General features: G+C 51.7%; 1 protein-coding gene across 4 annotated transcripts in view; it reads right to left on the bottom strand.

Annotated features, from left to right (window-relative positions):
* Positions 1-1,052: 1,052 nt before the first annotated feature.
* DNAJC16 (DnaJ heat shock protein family (Hsp40) member C16) overlaps positions 1,053-15,732 on the bottom strand; it is a 34,051-nt gene continuing 19,371 nt past the window's right edge. For 3 of the 4 annotated variants that reach the window (XM_004592345.2, XM_058675553.1, XM_058675549.1), the window contains 10 exons: positions 13,725-13,829; positions 12,652-12,810; positions 9,849-9,979; positions 7,587-7,770; positions 6,408-6,590; positions 5,987-6,063; positions 4,407-4,487; positions 4,214-4,312; positions 2,212-2,382; positions 1,053-1,811 (listed from right to left, as the gene is read on the bottom strand). In XM_004592345.2, the coding sequence (XP_004592402.2) occupies positions 1,412-1,811; positions 2,212-2,382; positions 4,214-4,312; positions 4,407-4,487; positions 5,987-6,063; positions 6,408-6,590; positions 7,587-7,770; positions 9,849-9,979; positions 12,652-12,810; positions 13,725-13,829 (1,590 nt within the window). In that variant the 3' untranslated portion in view covers positions 1,053-1,411. The other variant, XM_058675559.1, reaches the window with a different exon arrangement.

Below are 15,732 nucleotides of genomic sequence, written 5' to 3'. Positions count from 1 at the left end.
GCAATTATGATGACGGGGACATGAACCGAGGAACCGTCCTGTTACTGAACTCGCCCTTCCCCCCGCATGTGAACAGCTCGCTCCTGCGCAGGGGTCCTGATGCCGCTGGTGCTTTGCCCATAAGGGAGGGGTACCCACGCCATCTAGCTGACGGCTCTGGGGTCCACACGCGGGAGCTCAGCAAGCCAGCTCAGAGGGTGGGATCTGGCGAGGTGCTTCTAAGAGTCAGGACAATCAAGATGAGACAAGCCCACCCACACAAGCAGCGGGAAGGAAGCCTTGGAGAGATGGGAGTCTAGAACCAATCTCGGCTCGCTTGTCACAAAAGACTTGAGGATTCGGCACTTTGGGGGCTGCAGTGTTCAAAATATGACCGGTGAGAAATTGCAAGATTCTTGATTTGAAGACATGTCTGGGATGTAGCTGGGTGGCCATGGCAGGCTGAGGAGGTCTCCCAGTCTGGCCCCTGGTGGCTGGGAACGGGCTGGGTCTTTGCGACGGCTCATCCCTGCACTCACAAAACTGAGATCCCGATTATGGCTCCTGGAATCCGTACCCCAAACCGACAGAGGCAGAAAGGCATCCTAAAACATACGTGCGGACAGTTCTGCGTCACTACAGTACTGCGTGCTGTACAGCCCCTTGCCCTGGCAGATTTGGGGCTGCAGGGTGCTGATGGGGGTATGCGGAGTGCCAAGGGGACACGGCTCGGAGGGTCACAGGGCTGCATCCCCTCGGTCCCTGTCTGGCTCTCTTCCCCTGCCTTGGGAAGAAAACCAAACTCTCCTGTAGAACATTTCTTTTCTTTGAAACATGCGGCTGCTGACAGATGGTTGTGGGGGACAACACCCCCGAAATACGCTCTTTGCCAACTTTAGCCCAGACCAAGCATCACTGCCTGAAAGACTGCTGGGACTCAGGCCTCCATGCAGGTGCAGGGTCTGGAAGCTGCTGGGGCTGTCTGGTGTTGACAGTGTGCGCCATGGCAGAAGCGCGGCGGGGGCCGGGGTGGGGAGAGGCTAGGCGAGGGTCTGGGGGTGGGTAAGGACCCAAGCTGCACCATGGGCTCCTGTGGCGGCTCTATCTAGGCACTGTCCCGAGCCCTGGGTGGCTGGGAAAGGGTGGTGTGAGCGCGTGACAGGGACAACAAAAGGAGAGGGAGCAGCCGTCTGTTTTAAATAGTGCAGCATTCAAATGAGGGGAGATAAACCCGAGGGAAGTGCTTCCAATCTAGGGAATTGAAACTGACTGGTGTCTTTCATGCCCGGGTTGGGACAGGACACAGCACAGGGTCCTCTGCCTTGGCTCTAAACCTAAAACCTACACTCTGCTCGGCCGACGGGGGGAGTCCTGAGGAGACCATCCGCGTGGGCCTCTGACCGAGTCTCCGCAGCTGGGGCTCTGTCCGCAGTCAGTCTAGTGCGGGCCAGGACGGGATGTAGAACCTCTGCAGGGAGCCTTCCAGCAGCCGCTCCATCCACAAGGACAGCTTGCTCAGTTTCCCTTTGATGGGCTTGGAGCCAAGGCCACAGGAAGACTTCCCGCGAGTGTCCCCTGGGTGCAGGGAGGAGTCAAAGTCGCCGCACGCCCCCAGCGCTTCCTCTTCTTCCACTGTTTTTTGGGGCTTGAAGAGGCAGAAGTACTTCTTGTGGCCATTCAGGGCCAGGACGTACCCAGTGTAGTCCCGTTCCATGAAGTGCTTGTCGTACTGGTTTGGGATTGGGGCTGCATCCTGAGCAAATTCTAACAGGTACTCCAGCCACTCCCGGTGCTTGTCCAGGCTCAGGAAGGAGAAGTGCAGGCAGCTACTCCTGCGGACGTGACACAAGCAGGGCTCAGGCAGGGACAGAAACACCCCAGCCCCTGTCACTTCCTATCTGAGCAGCAGAAGGCTCTGTGCTGGATGTACCTAGGACATGAGACAAATTATGCAGGCCTGTGGGAGCTGGGGGAGCCCACCACGGCAGCCACAAGGCTCGCCTCACCCACGTTGCACTCAGTGTTTGACTTCTGGAAAGCACACAGGGGCTGGAGAGGAGTCAGTTTCCTGACAGGGGTCAAGGGACAGCACCAGTACGTGTTTCTGCTCAGAACCCACAGAACACGCAGGCTCGGGGCTGGGAAAGTCACAGCCAGCATCGCCACCACGTGGCCAAACGGGAGAAGCACGGGCGTCCTGGGGCTCCTCTTGACTCCCACACGCACACTCACCCAGTGAACGAGTAGACTTCCACAGCAAATTTCTGCAGCAGGCTGGTCTTGGTGGAGTTGGACAGGATGAGGACCACGTTCATGTGGCCTGGCCGCAGGCGCACTAGGTTGCTGGTGTACGTGATGTCTGTCAGCTCCGTCACCTCCACAAAGCCTTTTTTAGGGATCTTGCTGTGGAGAAAAACAGAGGAGCTGAAATGTCACCAGGACAGACAAGTGGTATTGCTTTGAAAAGGAACAAATACAAAAGGCTATGTTCTCATTAGACTACCTAGATGCCGGTCAACGTCATGGGAGTCTAATGTGTGACAGCAGTACTGCCTCCTGGCCTACAAACAGCCTTTCAAAAAGCAATTAACTGATGGGGCTAGCATCATGGCTCAATAAGCTAATCCTCCACCCTCTGGTGCCAGCATCCCATAAGGGCTCCAGTTCTGGTCCCAGCTTGTCCGCTTCCCTTTCAGCTCCCTCCTTATGGCCTGGGAAGGTAGTAGAGGACGGCCCAAAGCTTTGAGCCCCTGCACCCATGGGAGACCTGGAAGAGGCTCCTGCTCCTGACCCGCTCAGCTCCAGCTGTTGTGGCCATTTGGGGAGTGAATAGCAGACAGAAGACTTCCATCTCTTCTCTCTCTGAATCTGCTTTTCCAATGAAAATAAATAAAATCTTTTTAAATCTTTTTAAATCTTTTTAAATAAATCTTTTTCAAAACTGAGAGGAGTAGTTCTTTAGCCTAGGACACGTAGTAATGGAGGCAGTGTGGGGTCTGAAACTCAGTTCCGGAGGATAGTAGGGGCCGTTCCCGCTGCCTCCGCATCTGATCGTTTGCAATGTCAGCCTCTGAGAAGTTGAACAGTTTTCTACCAGACAAGTTACACTATCGACGACCAGTCACAGCAGTCTTCTGATTGGAGAGAGTGGGGGATGCTACAGCAAACAATATGCTGGCCACGACCCTCGCAGCAAGGCCGACCTGTCCCTCCATGATGCAGCCACAGCAGCCGTACGCTGGGCCGACTTTTCAGCCAACGCACATGTATACTCCGTCCACACCTCAGCTATTCTATGGGAACAACTTTGAGGATGAGCCACCTTTATTAGAAGAGTTAGGAATCAATTTTGACCACATCTGGTAAAAAATACAGTGTTACATCCTTTAAAAGCAACAGATGGCAGCATCATGAATGAAACGGACTCGGCAGGACCTTTTTTTTTTTTTTTTTTTTTTGCCTTGCTTTTGGAGCAACATTATTACTGGCTGGCAAAATCCAGTTTGGCTGTGTGTACGGCGTCAGGGCAGTCGGAGGTCTCCTCTACAGGCGGAGCATCCTTGTTAAAATGGGCTGTGGATATGGGATTTCGGAATATCCGCCCATACATACACAGATGGCCTGGAGTGCATGGCCCACATCTCAAGCTCAGAGGCGGAGCAGGTTGTATACAGCATCTTTAGTGTGCCTGCACTCTATGAGGTGCACAGTTTTCTCTTGGGGCATCACACGGGAGGCTCGGGAAGAGTATGATTTTGAATTTTGCATGGTCAAATTAGGGATGTTCCACCTGTGTGCAATCCCACACACAGGGGAGCACCATGGCTGGGCACACTGTGGATCCCAACGCTGGGGAAGCAGGTTGTAGGCAGGCAAGCTGGGGCACTGCCAGAGAAACCCACAGTCAACACGGTGTTACGGCTCAGCGTGGGAAAGCCACCACCGCCTGCTGCACTGGCATCCAAGGTGAGCACCAGTCCAGGTTCTGGCTGCTGCGCTTCTGATGCAGCTCCCTGCTAATGTGCCTAGGAGAGCAGCGAAACATGACCCAACTGTCTGGGGCTCCGTGACTCACATGGGTGACTGGATGGGATTCCAGGCCCCTAGCCTGGTCCGGCCCAGTCCCTGGCTGTTACAGCCATGTGGGGAGTGAACCAGTGGATGGAGGATGTGTTTCTCTCTGTGACTCTGTCAAATAAATACATACATCTTTAAAGAAAGAAAGGAAAGGAACCTGTTGCTCTCTTTGGTGAAGCTTGGCTCCGTCTTCCCGGCCTTCTCCTGGGCTTCCTCCTTGTTGGGAGGGCTGGCCTCTGGCTCGTCGGTCGAGTCACTGAAGTGAGAAGAGAGGTGTTTTGGAGAGGAGTCCGAGCCCCCACGCAGGCGTGGGCCTGGCCCGGGGTGGCCCCGAGAGGCTCGCCGCTTACCTGAACGCCTGGACGATGACAGTGCCAAAGAGGATGAAGAGGGCCGAGAAGATGAGGGACAGCAGGGGCATCATTTCCCGCCTGTAACCATAGCAACAGACACCGTCAGCTCATCAGCTGGGGAGGTACCAAGGGACACACCCAGCCCAGGAAGCTCCCACCCCACGAGCAGCTCCTAGCTTCACACGGACATGCTGCCTGAGCGTGGGGCAGCCAGCGGCTGCCTCCTCACACCGACTCCCCGCGTCGGTCTCGCTGTCGGTCCTGCATGAGGAGACAGGAGGGGGCAGGGAGGGGTCGACATTGCTCACACGGAGGCGCTTCCCGATGCTCACCTGTCAGGGCCAAGATGTCAGGGAAACAATTTCCTCAACTGTACTGATTTTTTTTTTTTTTTTTTCTGGCTAGAGTAATTGCAATGTGGTCCACAGGAGTAAAGAAGGGAGAGAAAACCAACATTTTGAGACTTTCCTGGGACTGGGTTTCCCAGGCCTCATTTACTCTCAAGTACCCATCAAAGGCCTGCCGTCCTGCAGGGGCTGTGCTGGGTGACAGGAAGCCCAGGTGCGAATGACAGGTGACTCTGTCCTGGAGCTCAGGGTCACACTGGGCGTGTGCGTGGGACTCCTTCCTCTGCTGCACTCGCGGATCTGTCTGTATATCTGCACATGGGTAGCTGCAGGCTGGCCTTGGGAAGTGCCCGATGGAAGGGACTGTTCCAGCCTCTCCTGTCTGCTGGGGAGACAGGGGATCCTTTCTCAACCAGAGGGAAAGTCAGCAAACATTAAGAAGTGAAGTGGCAGGCCTGGCGCAGTAGCCTAGTAGCTAAAGTCCTCGCCTTGCACACGCCGGGATCCCGTATGGGCGCCAGTTCTAATCCTGGCTGTTTCACTTCCCATCCGGCTCCCTGATTGAGGCCTGGGAAAGCAACAGAGGATGGCCAAAGTCTTGGGACCCTGCACCTTGTGTGGGAGACCTGGAAGAAGTTCCTGGCTCCTGGCTTTGGATTGGCTCAGCTCTGGCCATTGCAGCTGTGTGGGGAGTGAACCAGCGGAAGATCTTTCTGTATCTCCTTCTTTCTGTATAGCTGCCTTTCCAATAAAAATAAATAAATCTTTAAAAAACAAAAAAGTGAAATGGCAAGGAGAAAAATGAAACAACGGCTGAAACTGTGTATACACAGGCTGGGGATGTGGCGTGGCAAGCAGACACTGCCTGCAGTGCCAGCATCCCATATGGGTCCCAGTTCAAGTCCTGACTGCTCCACTTCCCATCCAGCCCTACTGGAGCGCCTGGGAAAGCAGCAGAAGATGGCCCAAGTGCTTGGGCCCCTGGGAGACCCAGAAGAAGCTCCTGGCTCTGGGCTGGCCTTGCTAAAGCCCTGGCAGCCATTTGGAGAATAAATCAATGGATGAGAGATCTCCCTGTCTCTCCTTTCTACCCCTGTAACTCTGCCTTTCAAATAAATGAATTCCAGTGTACATCACATGAACATTAGAATCAAAGGCTGGACTTTTTCCGAGAGAAGAGCCATGATGACATTGTTAACAGAAACAGAACCTGCCCCACCGTCCTCCTACCAGTTGTTGTGCAACATGCCATCCCAAAAGTCTGAGATGTAGTCCGAAGCAGAGTAGAACCACCGGAGGAGAAAAATCTAGGGAGAAGACGGACAGTCAGGGCTGGAGCCCACAGCCCCCTCACAGCACAGCGGGGTGCATGGTAGGGCGCCTCTGCCCACAGCCCCCTCACAGCACAGCGGGGTGCATGGCGGGGCACCTCTGCCCGCAATCCCCTCACAGCATGGTGGGGTGCCTCTGCCCGCAGCCCCCTCACAGCATGGTGGGGTGCCTCTGTCCACAGCCCCCTCACAGCATGGTGGGGTGCCTCTGCCCACAGCCCCCTCACAGCACGGCGGGGTACATAGCGGGGCACCTCTGCCCGCAGCCCTGTGGGCCCAGGGGCCCTCCCTGGCCCAGCCGCCTTGGCCGCAGTGCTCACAGGGGCAAGTTCATCGGTCAGGTCTGGAAGCACGGCTTCAGAGGAGAGCAGGCCTGGGTCTCTGCGCAGCTGCTCGAGGTAACCCAGCAGGACGAATTGATCATTCTCGCTGCCAGTCCAGGGCTCGTCCAGGGTTTTAAAAACCACCCTCCCACCTGTGTTGCGTTTTTCTAAGATGGACACCTGGGAGGGAAGGAAATGAAAGCCGTTAGCAGTGTCGGCAGTCGAAGCTGGAGAAGATGGCAAAGAGGGCCTTGGGAAGTCAGCAAGAAGCTCACACACAAACCCTGCTGAGTCTGGGAGATCTGCAAGCAACTGGAACCTTCCTGACTACAGAGACAACTCTGATGGTTACTTTCTAAAGCTCTGGCTGAAAGTCGATGCTCTTTTTTCTCCACAGACTGTCCAATGACCTCCAACTTAATATTACAACGAAGAGATTCCTGGAAGCTGGTATTGTGGCACAGCAGGTTACACCACGGGTTAAGGGGCTGGCATCCTGTATGACTACCGGGTAAAGTCCTGGTTGCTCCACTTCCCAACCAGCTCCCTGCTAATGTGCCCAGGAAAACAGCAGAAGATGGTCCAACTGCTTGGGCGACCAGGACAGAGCTCTCAGCTACTGAAGCCACCCAGGGAACAAACTAGTCAAAGGAAGCTCTTTTTCAATTTCTCTAACTCCTTCAAATAAATAAACCAATTAATTAATTAAAGAAAATAAAAAAAGAATAAAGAAACCTCTGTAATCTTTGAGAGAGATTTTTCCATGAGTAACAAATGGTGGAAATCAGCAGGGCAGAATTGCATGTTTCTGCAGGGAGGAATGCCGGGGAGGGGGGAGTCAAGGAGGAAGAAGTGAGCGAAGCAGGAGGCAAGCGTTCCAAGTGTTATCATATAACACCGGGCCTGCAGAAGCTGCGGATGGTCTCGGGCCTCGGGTCCTGCCTGAGCAGACCTGCCACACGAAGAACTGGCGAAAAGCACAGGTCTCAGGATGGAGGCCCAGGCCAGCTGGGCAGGGCAGGAAGTGACCAGAAGACACTGTCCCAAGGCTAGATCTGCCACAACAGGCCTCAGAGATGCCCAGGTTTCTGGGAATCTAGAGTCGACACTCCCCGAGTGGAAGGAAGCAGACCCCAGTGCCCAGAGCCTGGGACCTGGGGATAACGTAGGGCTTACCCCTGATTTCCCTTGGAACTTCTCGCTGTCGGGCAGCAAGGTGCTGGCAAACTCTGGTTGCCTGCTGCTGTAGACGTGCACGAACCGCACCGTGTCTTGTGTGTTTGCCAGGGCAAAGGACAGGAAAGCCTCAAATGGTTTGCTTGCTGTGGAAGCCTCAGCGGTCAGTAAAACCACACAGTACCTGTACAACAATGAGAGGAGACCTCAGAACCCACCCTAGGGACAGGCCCTAACCTGCTGCCCCACAGAGCAAATGCGGCCTGCCTGGCAGCTGCGCATGCCTCCAAGCAGAGACTGTTCCCAGCTCACCTCCCCCTTTTCCAGATGGGAGATGTCCTCCCCAAACCAACCTCTCTGCACTTAGGAATGCCTTTCGGATGCTGGTTACGTATGTGTGTGTGTGAATATGTACATTTTTAAGATTTATCTATTTTTATTGGAAAGGCTGACCTACAGGGAGAGACACAGAGAAAGATTTTCCGTTTGCTGGCTCACTCCCCAAATGCCTGCAGTGGCTAAATCTGATCTGATCTGAAGCCAGGAGCCAGGAGCTTCCTCCAGAGCTCCCACATGGGTGCAGGGGCCCAGGCTTTGGGCTGTCCTCTGCTGCTTTCCTAGGTCACAAGCAGGCAGATGGATGGGAAGTGGAGCAGCCAGGACACGAACTAGCACCCAAATGGGATGCTGGCACTAATAGGAGGAAGATTAGCCAATTGTGCCTTTGTGCTGGCCTCTGGACATTGGTCACTCAATTCCTGACGCAGATGGGCCTTCAGATACCTTCTAATCTAGTTCTTCCACCATGGGGAGGGCTGGCTGTGCTGACCTTAATCCAGAAGCCACTGGGCCTCACTCTGAAGGTTCCAGGGGCGAGTCCAGCCATTCATTCATGTATCCCCCAAACACTTATAGTGTACTAACCACAAGGGAAGAAAAGATAAGGCATTCGCCCCCATGGGGCTTATGTTCCAGTAGAGGAGGAGACACAATGAATATTCAGACAAGTACTAGGGAAAAAAAAGAGAGAAGGTGTAGGGAGAGGCCAGGGTTCGGGGGAAGTCACCCCACTGGACGGACAGGTCGGTCAGCCTGGGCACTGCGCAGAACTCCGGATGAAGTGCTCCGTGGGAGGAAGTGGGGCTGGAGCAGCCAGGTTTTCATCATATTCCTGCACATGAATGTCTGCCATGTGGCGAACTGGGGGCTACCAGAGCAGAGGGGAGCAGAGCTCAGGCGGCTGCCACTGCGCTCTCCACGGGACCCGTTCTAGAATGACACGGGTAACGGGGGCCATGTGCGTGGACTGGGGGCAACTTCTGAGGTTGGGCAAACATAATTTTTTTATTGCTTAGGGTACCCTTTTTATAAAAATATTTATATCTGGGGCTGGAGTGGTGGCATAATAGGCTATGCTTCTGCCTTTGGCATCAGCACCCAACACAGGTGCCAGTTTCAAGTCCTGGCTGCTCCACTTCCACTTTGGCTCCCTGCTGATGGCCTGGGAAAGCAGTGGAGAATGGCTCAAGTCCTTGGGCCTCTGCTCCCATGTGGGAGACTCAGAAGAAGCTCCTGACTTTGGACTGGCTCAACTCTGGCCATTGAAACCATTTGGGAAAGGAGCCAACAGACGGGAGATTTCTTTCTCTCTCTTCTCTTTCCCCTTTTCTAATTCTGCCTTTCAAATAAAAACTTAGATGTCTAATATTTATATGATTATCTTATAGTATAAAATATTATAATACATAACAATCATGTCAATATTACCTACTATTTAAATAATTAGATATAATATTTATATCTTCTGTAACCAGATCTTTCACAGATGAAACAGTACCAATTTTAAAGCCACTGATTCGTTGATCTGAAAAAGGTACGATCTTATCTCTTTCCAGACTTTCTAAGGCACTATGTATGATACTTCACACACTTTCTAGAACACACGTGCCTTGGCCTGGCTGGTAATTATCTATTCACTGGAACGTTTCCTCAGATCCCTGCACTTTCCTCCTGGCTCCTCTCCAAGATTTCCCAGAGCCACCCCGTGTGGAATATTCTGGCAGGGATATATGCTCTACCTCTAGCTACCGCCCGCCCATCCTGCAGGTCTCCCTATCAGTGGTCCCGGTTAGGGTTCTCTGAGCCTGAGGCCTGGCTGGCATGTTCCTCAGATGGCCTGGGTTAATCCACAGAGAGCGGATTCAACCACAGGGCAGCTGGGCAGCTCTCCTGTGAGGGGAAGCCCACGCCTCGCATCCTTACTTCCTCTGTCGGTGGGATCGCTTCACGGGGCACAGCTCATGGAACAACTTCTGGCTGGTGAGCCGCGCTGCCAGCAGGTACTTGTTCTGGGTGATGAAGTTATCGATGACGTGCTTCTTCAAACCCCGGGCCTGCAGAAACACCAGGGGCAGCTGCTTTTCACTCCAGTTTTTTCATGGCAAATGGTCTTCCCCTATAAGTGTCACAACAATGCGGCAGACCCTGCCCAAAGCAATGTAACCAAGTAATACCCTTGTTTAACCTAACTTCAACAGGGCAGGGTTCAAAATAATCACACACTGAGATCTGAAATATTATCCCGAATTTCAGGCCAATATACTTCCATTCAGGAATGGCAGAAAACTGCAATTAAAAATAAAATCAGAGCCTGGAGCGATGGTCCAGTGGCTAAATCCTCGCTTGGCATGTGCTAGGATCCCATATGGGTACCAGATCATGTCCTGGGTGCTCTATTTCTTATTCAGCTCCGTGCTCGAGGCCTGGAAAGCAAGAGGAAGGCCCACAGCCTTGGGACTCCACACCCACACAGGAGACCTGGAAGATGCTCCTGGCTCTGGATTGGCTCAGCTCTAGCCATTGTAGCCACTTGGGGAGTGAACCAGCAGATTGAAGATCTTTCTGTCTCTCCTCTGTAAATCTGCCTTTCCATTAAAACTAAAAATAAATCTTCAAAATAAAATAGGGCCAGGCAGCGTGGCCTAGCGGCTAAAAAGTCCTCGCCTTGAAAGCCCCGGGATCCCATATGGGCGCTGGTTCTAATCCCGGCAGCTCCACTTCCTATCCAGCTCCCTGCTTGTGGCCTGGGAAAGCAGTCGAAGACGGCGCAATGCTTTGGGACCCTGCACTCATGTGGGAGACCCGGAAGAGGTCCTGGCTCCTGGCTTTGGATCGGCGTAGCACCAGCTGTTGCGGCCACTTGGGGAGTGAATCATTGGACGGAAAATCTTCCTCTCTGTCTCTTCTCCTCTCTGTATATCTGACTTTGTAAGAAAAATGTATAAGTCTTTAAAAATTAAATTAAGTTAAATTAAATTAAACTAAGACAAAATAAACCCAAAGTAACAATGTTACTAGGTATAAAAGCAAATCACTAAATTGTCGGATGATCACTGTAATGACATTCATACATCTCACAGAATTAAAACTGTATATAACAGATTCTCTGCAGGGTAACTGACGAAGAACTCAACATAAACAAGAAATGTGCTCATTGAGTTTCATGTCTGGAAATTAAGAAATACACTTTTATTTTCCTAAAAAAAAAAGTCTGGGGAGGGTGTTGTGATACAACATGCTAAACTGAAGTGCTGGTTCAAGTCCCAGCTGTTCCACTGTTCCATGTGGTGCACCTGGGAAGGCAGCATATGACGGCCTGGCCTGCTGGCTCCCTCATAACCAAATCATAAAGCATCCCAATATATTTTTTTTTTAAAGATTTATTATTATTGGAAAGCCGGATATACAGAGAGGAGGAGAGACAGAGAGGAAGATCTTCCATCCGATGATTCACTCCCCAAGTAAGCCGCAACGGGCCGGTATGCGCCGATCCGAAGCCGGGACTAGGAACCTCTTCCGGGTCTCCCACATGAGTGCAGGGTCCCAAAGCTTTGGGCCGTCCTCAACTGCCTTCCCAGGCCACAAGCAGGGAGCTGGATGGGAAGTGGAGCTGCCAGGATTAGAACCGGCGCCCATATGGGATCCCGGGGCTTTCAAGGCGAGGACTTTAGCCGCTAGGCCACACCTCCGGGCCCAGAAAATCTTCATCTTACTCTTCAAGAATAATGGTTAAATGTAGCACAATAATTAAAAATTAATAATAAACCAAAAAGTAGCTGAAAAGGTATTTAGATGAATATTTGTGTCGTCTTAAAGTGGGAAAGATAGGTCTAAAAGTATTGAGATGCGGGCCCGGCGGCGTGGCCTAGCGGCTTAAGTCCTTGCCTTGAAAGCCCCGGGATCCCATATGGGCGCTGGTTCTAATCCCGGCCAGCTCCACTTCCCATCCAGCTCCCTGCTTGTGGCCTGGGAAAGCAGTCGAGGACGGCCCAATGCATTGGGACACTGTACCTGTGTGGGAGACCCGGAAGAGGTTCCAGGTTCCCGGCTTCGGATCGGCGCGCATCGGCCCGTTGCGGCTCACTTGGGGAGTGAATCATCGGATGGAAGATCTTTCTCTCTGTCTCTCCTCCTCTGTGTATATCTGGCTGTAATAAAATGAATAAATCTTTAAAAAAAAAAAAAAAAGATGAAGATTTTCTAAAATTTCAGACAGAATGACAAACACACATCTTCCATTTGCTGCTTCACGCCCCAGAGGCCTGGGGTTGGGCCAGGCTGCACCAGGAGCCGGGACCTCCTCCTGAGTCTCCCACAGAGGTAGCAGGTGGCAATGACTCACACACTTGGGCTATCGTCCGCCGCCTCCCGCGGGCATCAGCAGGAAGCTGGATCACAAGCAGGGGAGCTGGGACCTGAGCCAGGCTCTGTCACATGGGACGCAGGCCCCCTAGGCAGCGGTTTCATCTGCTGGGCCAAAACACTTGCCTCTACACTTAACTGTTATATTCACTTTTTTTGGAAATCTGTCTTAGAAAAAGACTGCTGATTTCCACTAGGGGGAGCACATTAGAGGTAAAAGGCTTTTCTCCTTTTATAGCAAAATGTCAGCAAGACAGAGAACAAGCTCCTTCTCACCTGCTTTGCTCCATTTTGCTGTTCATCTTCCACGAGGGCTTGAGCTGCAACGCGAAGGACAGTGGGAAACACAGGGATGTGTGCTTACCTGGATGACGTCGGCAGGCTGCTTGATGTGCTCTTTAAAGATCAGCATGGTGGGGGCGAAGACGTTGATGTTGTACTGGCGCGTCATCTCTTCGGCCCCTCTCACGGCCACACATACATATCCGAATGATACGTAGTCTTTGTGTGCAAAAGCGATCAGCTGTTGGGGCGCAACAGAAGAGGCCAAAGTCAGATGGACAGCACAGTCCTGAACTCACACATCAAGCGGGGTTCGTTCACACCCACAGGTGTGGGGCTGGGGAGGGGATGCCAGCTCACCCGGCCCCCCGCCAGGTCCCTGTGTACTTCTTGCAGTCTTACAGTGCTCCAAGCACAAAAACACCATCAATAGAACTAAACACAACTCATTCTAATTTTTGGGTTTTTTTTCGCCACAAAGCAAAATGTCCATCTAGTTCAGTTCTGCACCGGATGGGATGCTCGGCATGTTTGGGGAATTACTCGCACCGCAATTCTGCTAGATGGCGTTTCCCATCCCACATCTGTGACGGGGAAGCTGTGCTGGCCCCAGCAAGAGTCAGGCTTCGACGGCCAACTGCAAGCTTGGCACGCTGTAGTTAGGAAGTGGCTGGGTTACGGGGCCTGTGACGTGGCATCACAGATGTGGCAAGCACTGGCAGTCCTTGGCGTCAGTGAGGGCTCCCTGGGAGGCGGCCGAGGAGTGTCTGCGCCTCACTCTCATAGGCCCAGCACCTCTGAGACAAAACGCTCAGGAACGAAGCGTTCCAGATCTGGGAACATTTGCATATGCATAAGAGGTTGGGGGATGGGACTCTAATCGTAACACAAAGTCCATCCATAGTGTCTCAAATGCACCTTCTGGCATTTTCTATGTGCCTGGGATTTGGCTGTGAGAGCTGTCTCGTGTGGGATTTTCCACTGGTGGTGTTAAGTCAGTGTTCCAACAGTTTCCCATTTTGTGGCGTGTCAGATCTTGGATGCTTTAGAATAGAGATTACTCAGCCTGCATGTACAAAAAAACAGGTCGCAACTCAAAAGCAGAGGTCACTCCCACAGAAACACAGAGGCCGCGTACCTTGTACGGCAGCGTACCTTGTACGGCAGCGGTGCGGCAGGCACTTGGTCAAACAGGAGGACGTGAGGTTTATTCTCCTGCTGCCAGCCCGAGAGGAACCGGACGTAATTTTTGTTTGTGACCTTAAAGTGAAAACAGAATGTTAGCTTCAACTGTGCTATTTAATTCTTAGTAATTACATTCCAATCAGGAGACAAACCAACCAACTAAATGTGTTTTAAAAGTTGCTTGCAGGCTGCTTTCATTTGATTATTTAAGGAACAGAGACATTGCGTCTGTAGTTGAGTCTGTTTCAGCTCTTGTGACTGAAACCATAATCCTGTCCTGAACAACGTGCCCATCCTCTAAAAGCTGAGCTATCGAAGTTGGCTTTTGCCTGTACTTTTCAACCTGGTGACCTGCAGAAGACACAACACCTGTCCTGTTGAAACAGCTGAAGTAAAAGAGGGCTCCTCCCATCTATGTATTCCGCTATTTCTTGTATTGTATCTGAATTGTTATTTTTCCTGTTTATATCTTTAGAAGTTCCTTGGAGGGCCTGGCATGGTAGCCTAGTGGCTACAGTTCTTGCCTTGCACGCATGCACAGGGATCCCACATAGTCGCTGGTTCTAATCCTGGCAGCCCCACTTCCCATCCTGTCTGAGGCCTGGAAAAGCAGTCAAGGATGGCCCAAAGCCTCCGGACCCTGCATCTGTGTGGGGGACCCTCAGGGGGCTCCTGGTTCCTGATTGGCTCAGCGCCAGCTGTAGCAATCACTTGGGGAGTGAATCATTGGACAGGAGATCTTCCTCTCTGTCTCTTTGCCTTTCCAAAATAAATAAATAAATCTTTAATATTAATAATAATAATAATAAAGTCCTTTGGAGAAAACAAACTAAGAACATGCATAAATGAAACATTAGGCAGAAATTTCTCATAGTTCAAAAGCTTAACTTTTCTACACTGCATGCAGAAAAATCTATACAAAACCCAGATCTGATTGCTTCCCTCCTCTGCTCCAAGCTCCACAGAGTTCCACCAGCTTCAGGTCAAGCTCTAGGCTGGTTAAACAGGCACGGCGGCACCGAGGCCCGCACGGAGAGTCCTGTGAGCTCTCGGCTCACCGAGGGTACTTCCCCAAAGCAGGTGTCCCAGGCCTCCAGTCCTGCCTGTAGCTCACCAGGGACGTAGCACAGAGAACCGTCCCCTACTCCCACGATGGGCCACATACCAGACAGAACACGAGACTGAGAAAACTACGCCCTAGCCTGGAAGCTGCTAGAAAAGTGTTTGTTTTTTTTTCCTCGGGAAGGGGGGTTGTTTGTTTTTTTCTTTGGTAAAGATTCACTTATTTTTGAGAGGCAGATCCCACAGAGAGAGGAGACTGGACCCTGGAAAAATGTCCCTAAACTCAAGGTATCTGTGCTCAGCATAGAACAGATATTTCGTACATGTTTGAGGACTGATCAGATCTACCTTGTCATATCAGAAACCTAGAACATTCTTACCTTTTAAGCTTAATATTTTAAAATTTGAAGGGGCCCTTCAAATAAGTTAATTCGGTATCAAAATTATTTGAGATCCATTTATAGTGCTTTCGTAATACATATTTTTTTCCTTTAAAGATTTAGTTATTAAAAAGAGATTTATTTACATTTATTGGACAGGCAGATTTACAAAGGGAAGGAAAGACAGAGAAAGAAAGATCATCCATCAGCTGGCTCACTCCCCAAAAGGCTGCAGAGGCCAGAGCTGCGCTGATCTGAAGCCAGGAGCCAGGGGATTCTTCTGGGTAGATTCAGGATAGCAAAGTTTTTGGTCGTCCTACCTCTGCTTTCCCAGAACACAGAGAGCTGGATGGAAACTGGAGCAACCAGGACACAAGCCAGCACCTATGTGGGATCCCAGCGCTTGCAGGGGGAAGATTAGCCAAATCGGCCATTGCACCGGGCCCTGTAACATACATTTTCTATGAACTTTTTCAAGACATATGCAAGGACACCAAACTTCTCTGCTCCATGATGAACATATCTACTTTCCTGCA

This window comes from Ochotona princeps, chromosome 2, assembly GCF_030435755.1.
Source record: "Ochotona princeps isolate mOchPri1 chromosome 2, mOchPri1.hap1, whole genome shotgun sequence".
Classification (NCBI taxonomy): Eukaryota; Metazoa; Chordata; class Mammalia; order Lagomorpha; family Ochotonidae; genus Ochotona; species Ochotona princeps.
This window is presented reverse-complemented; position numbering and strand designations above follow the sequence as displayed.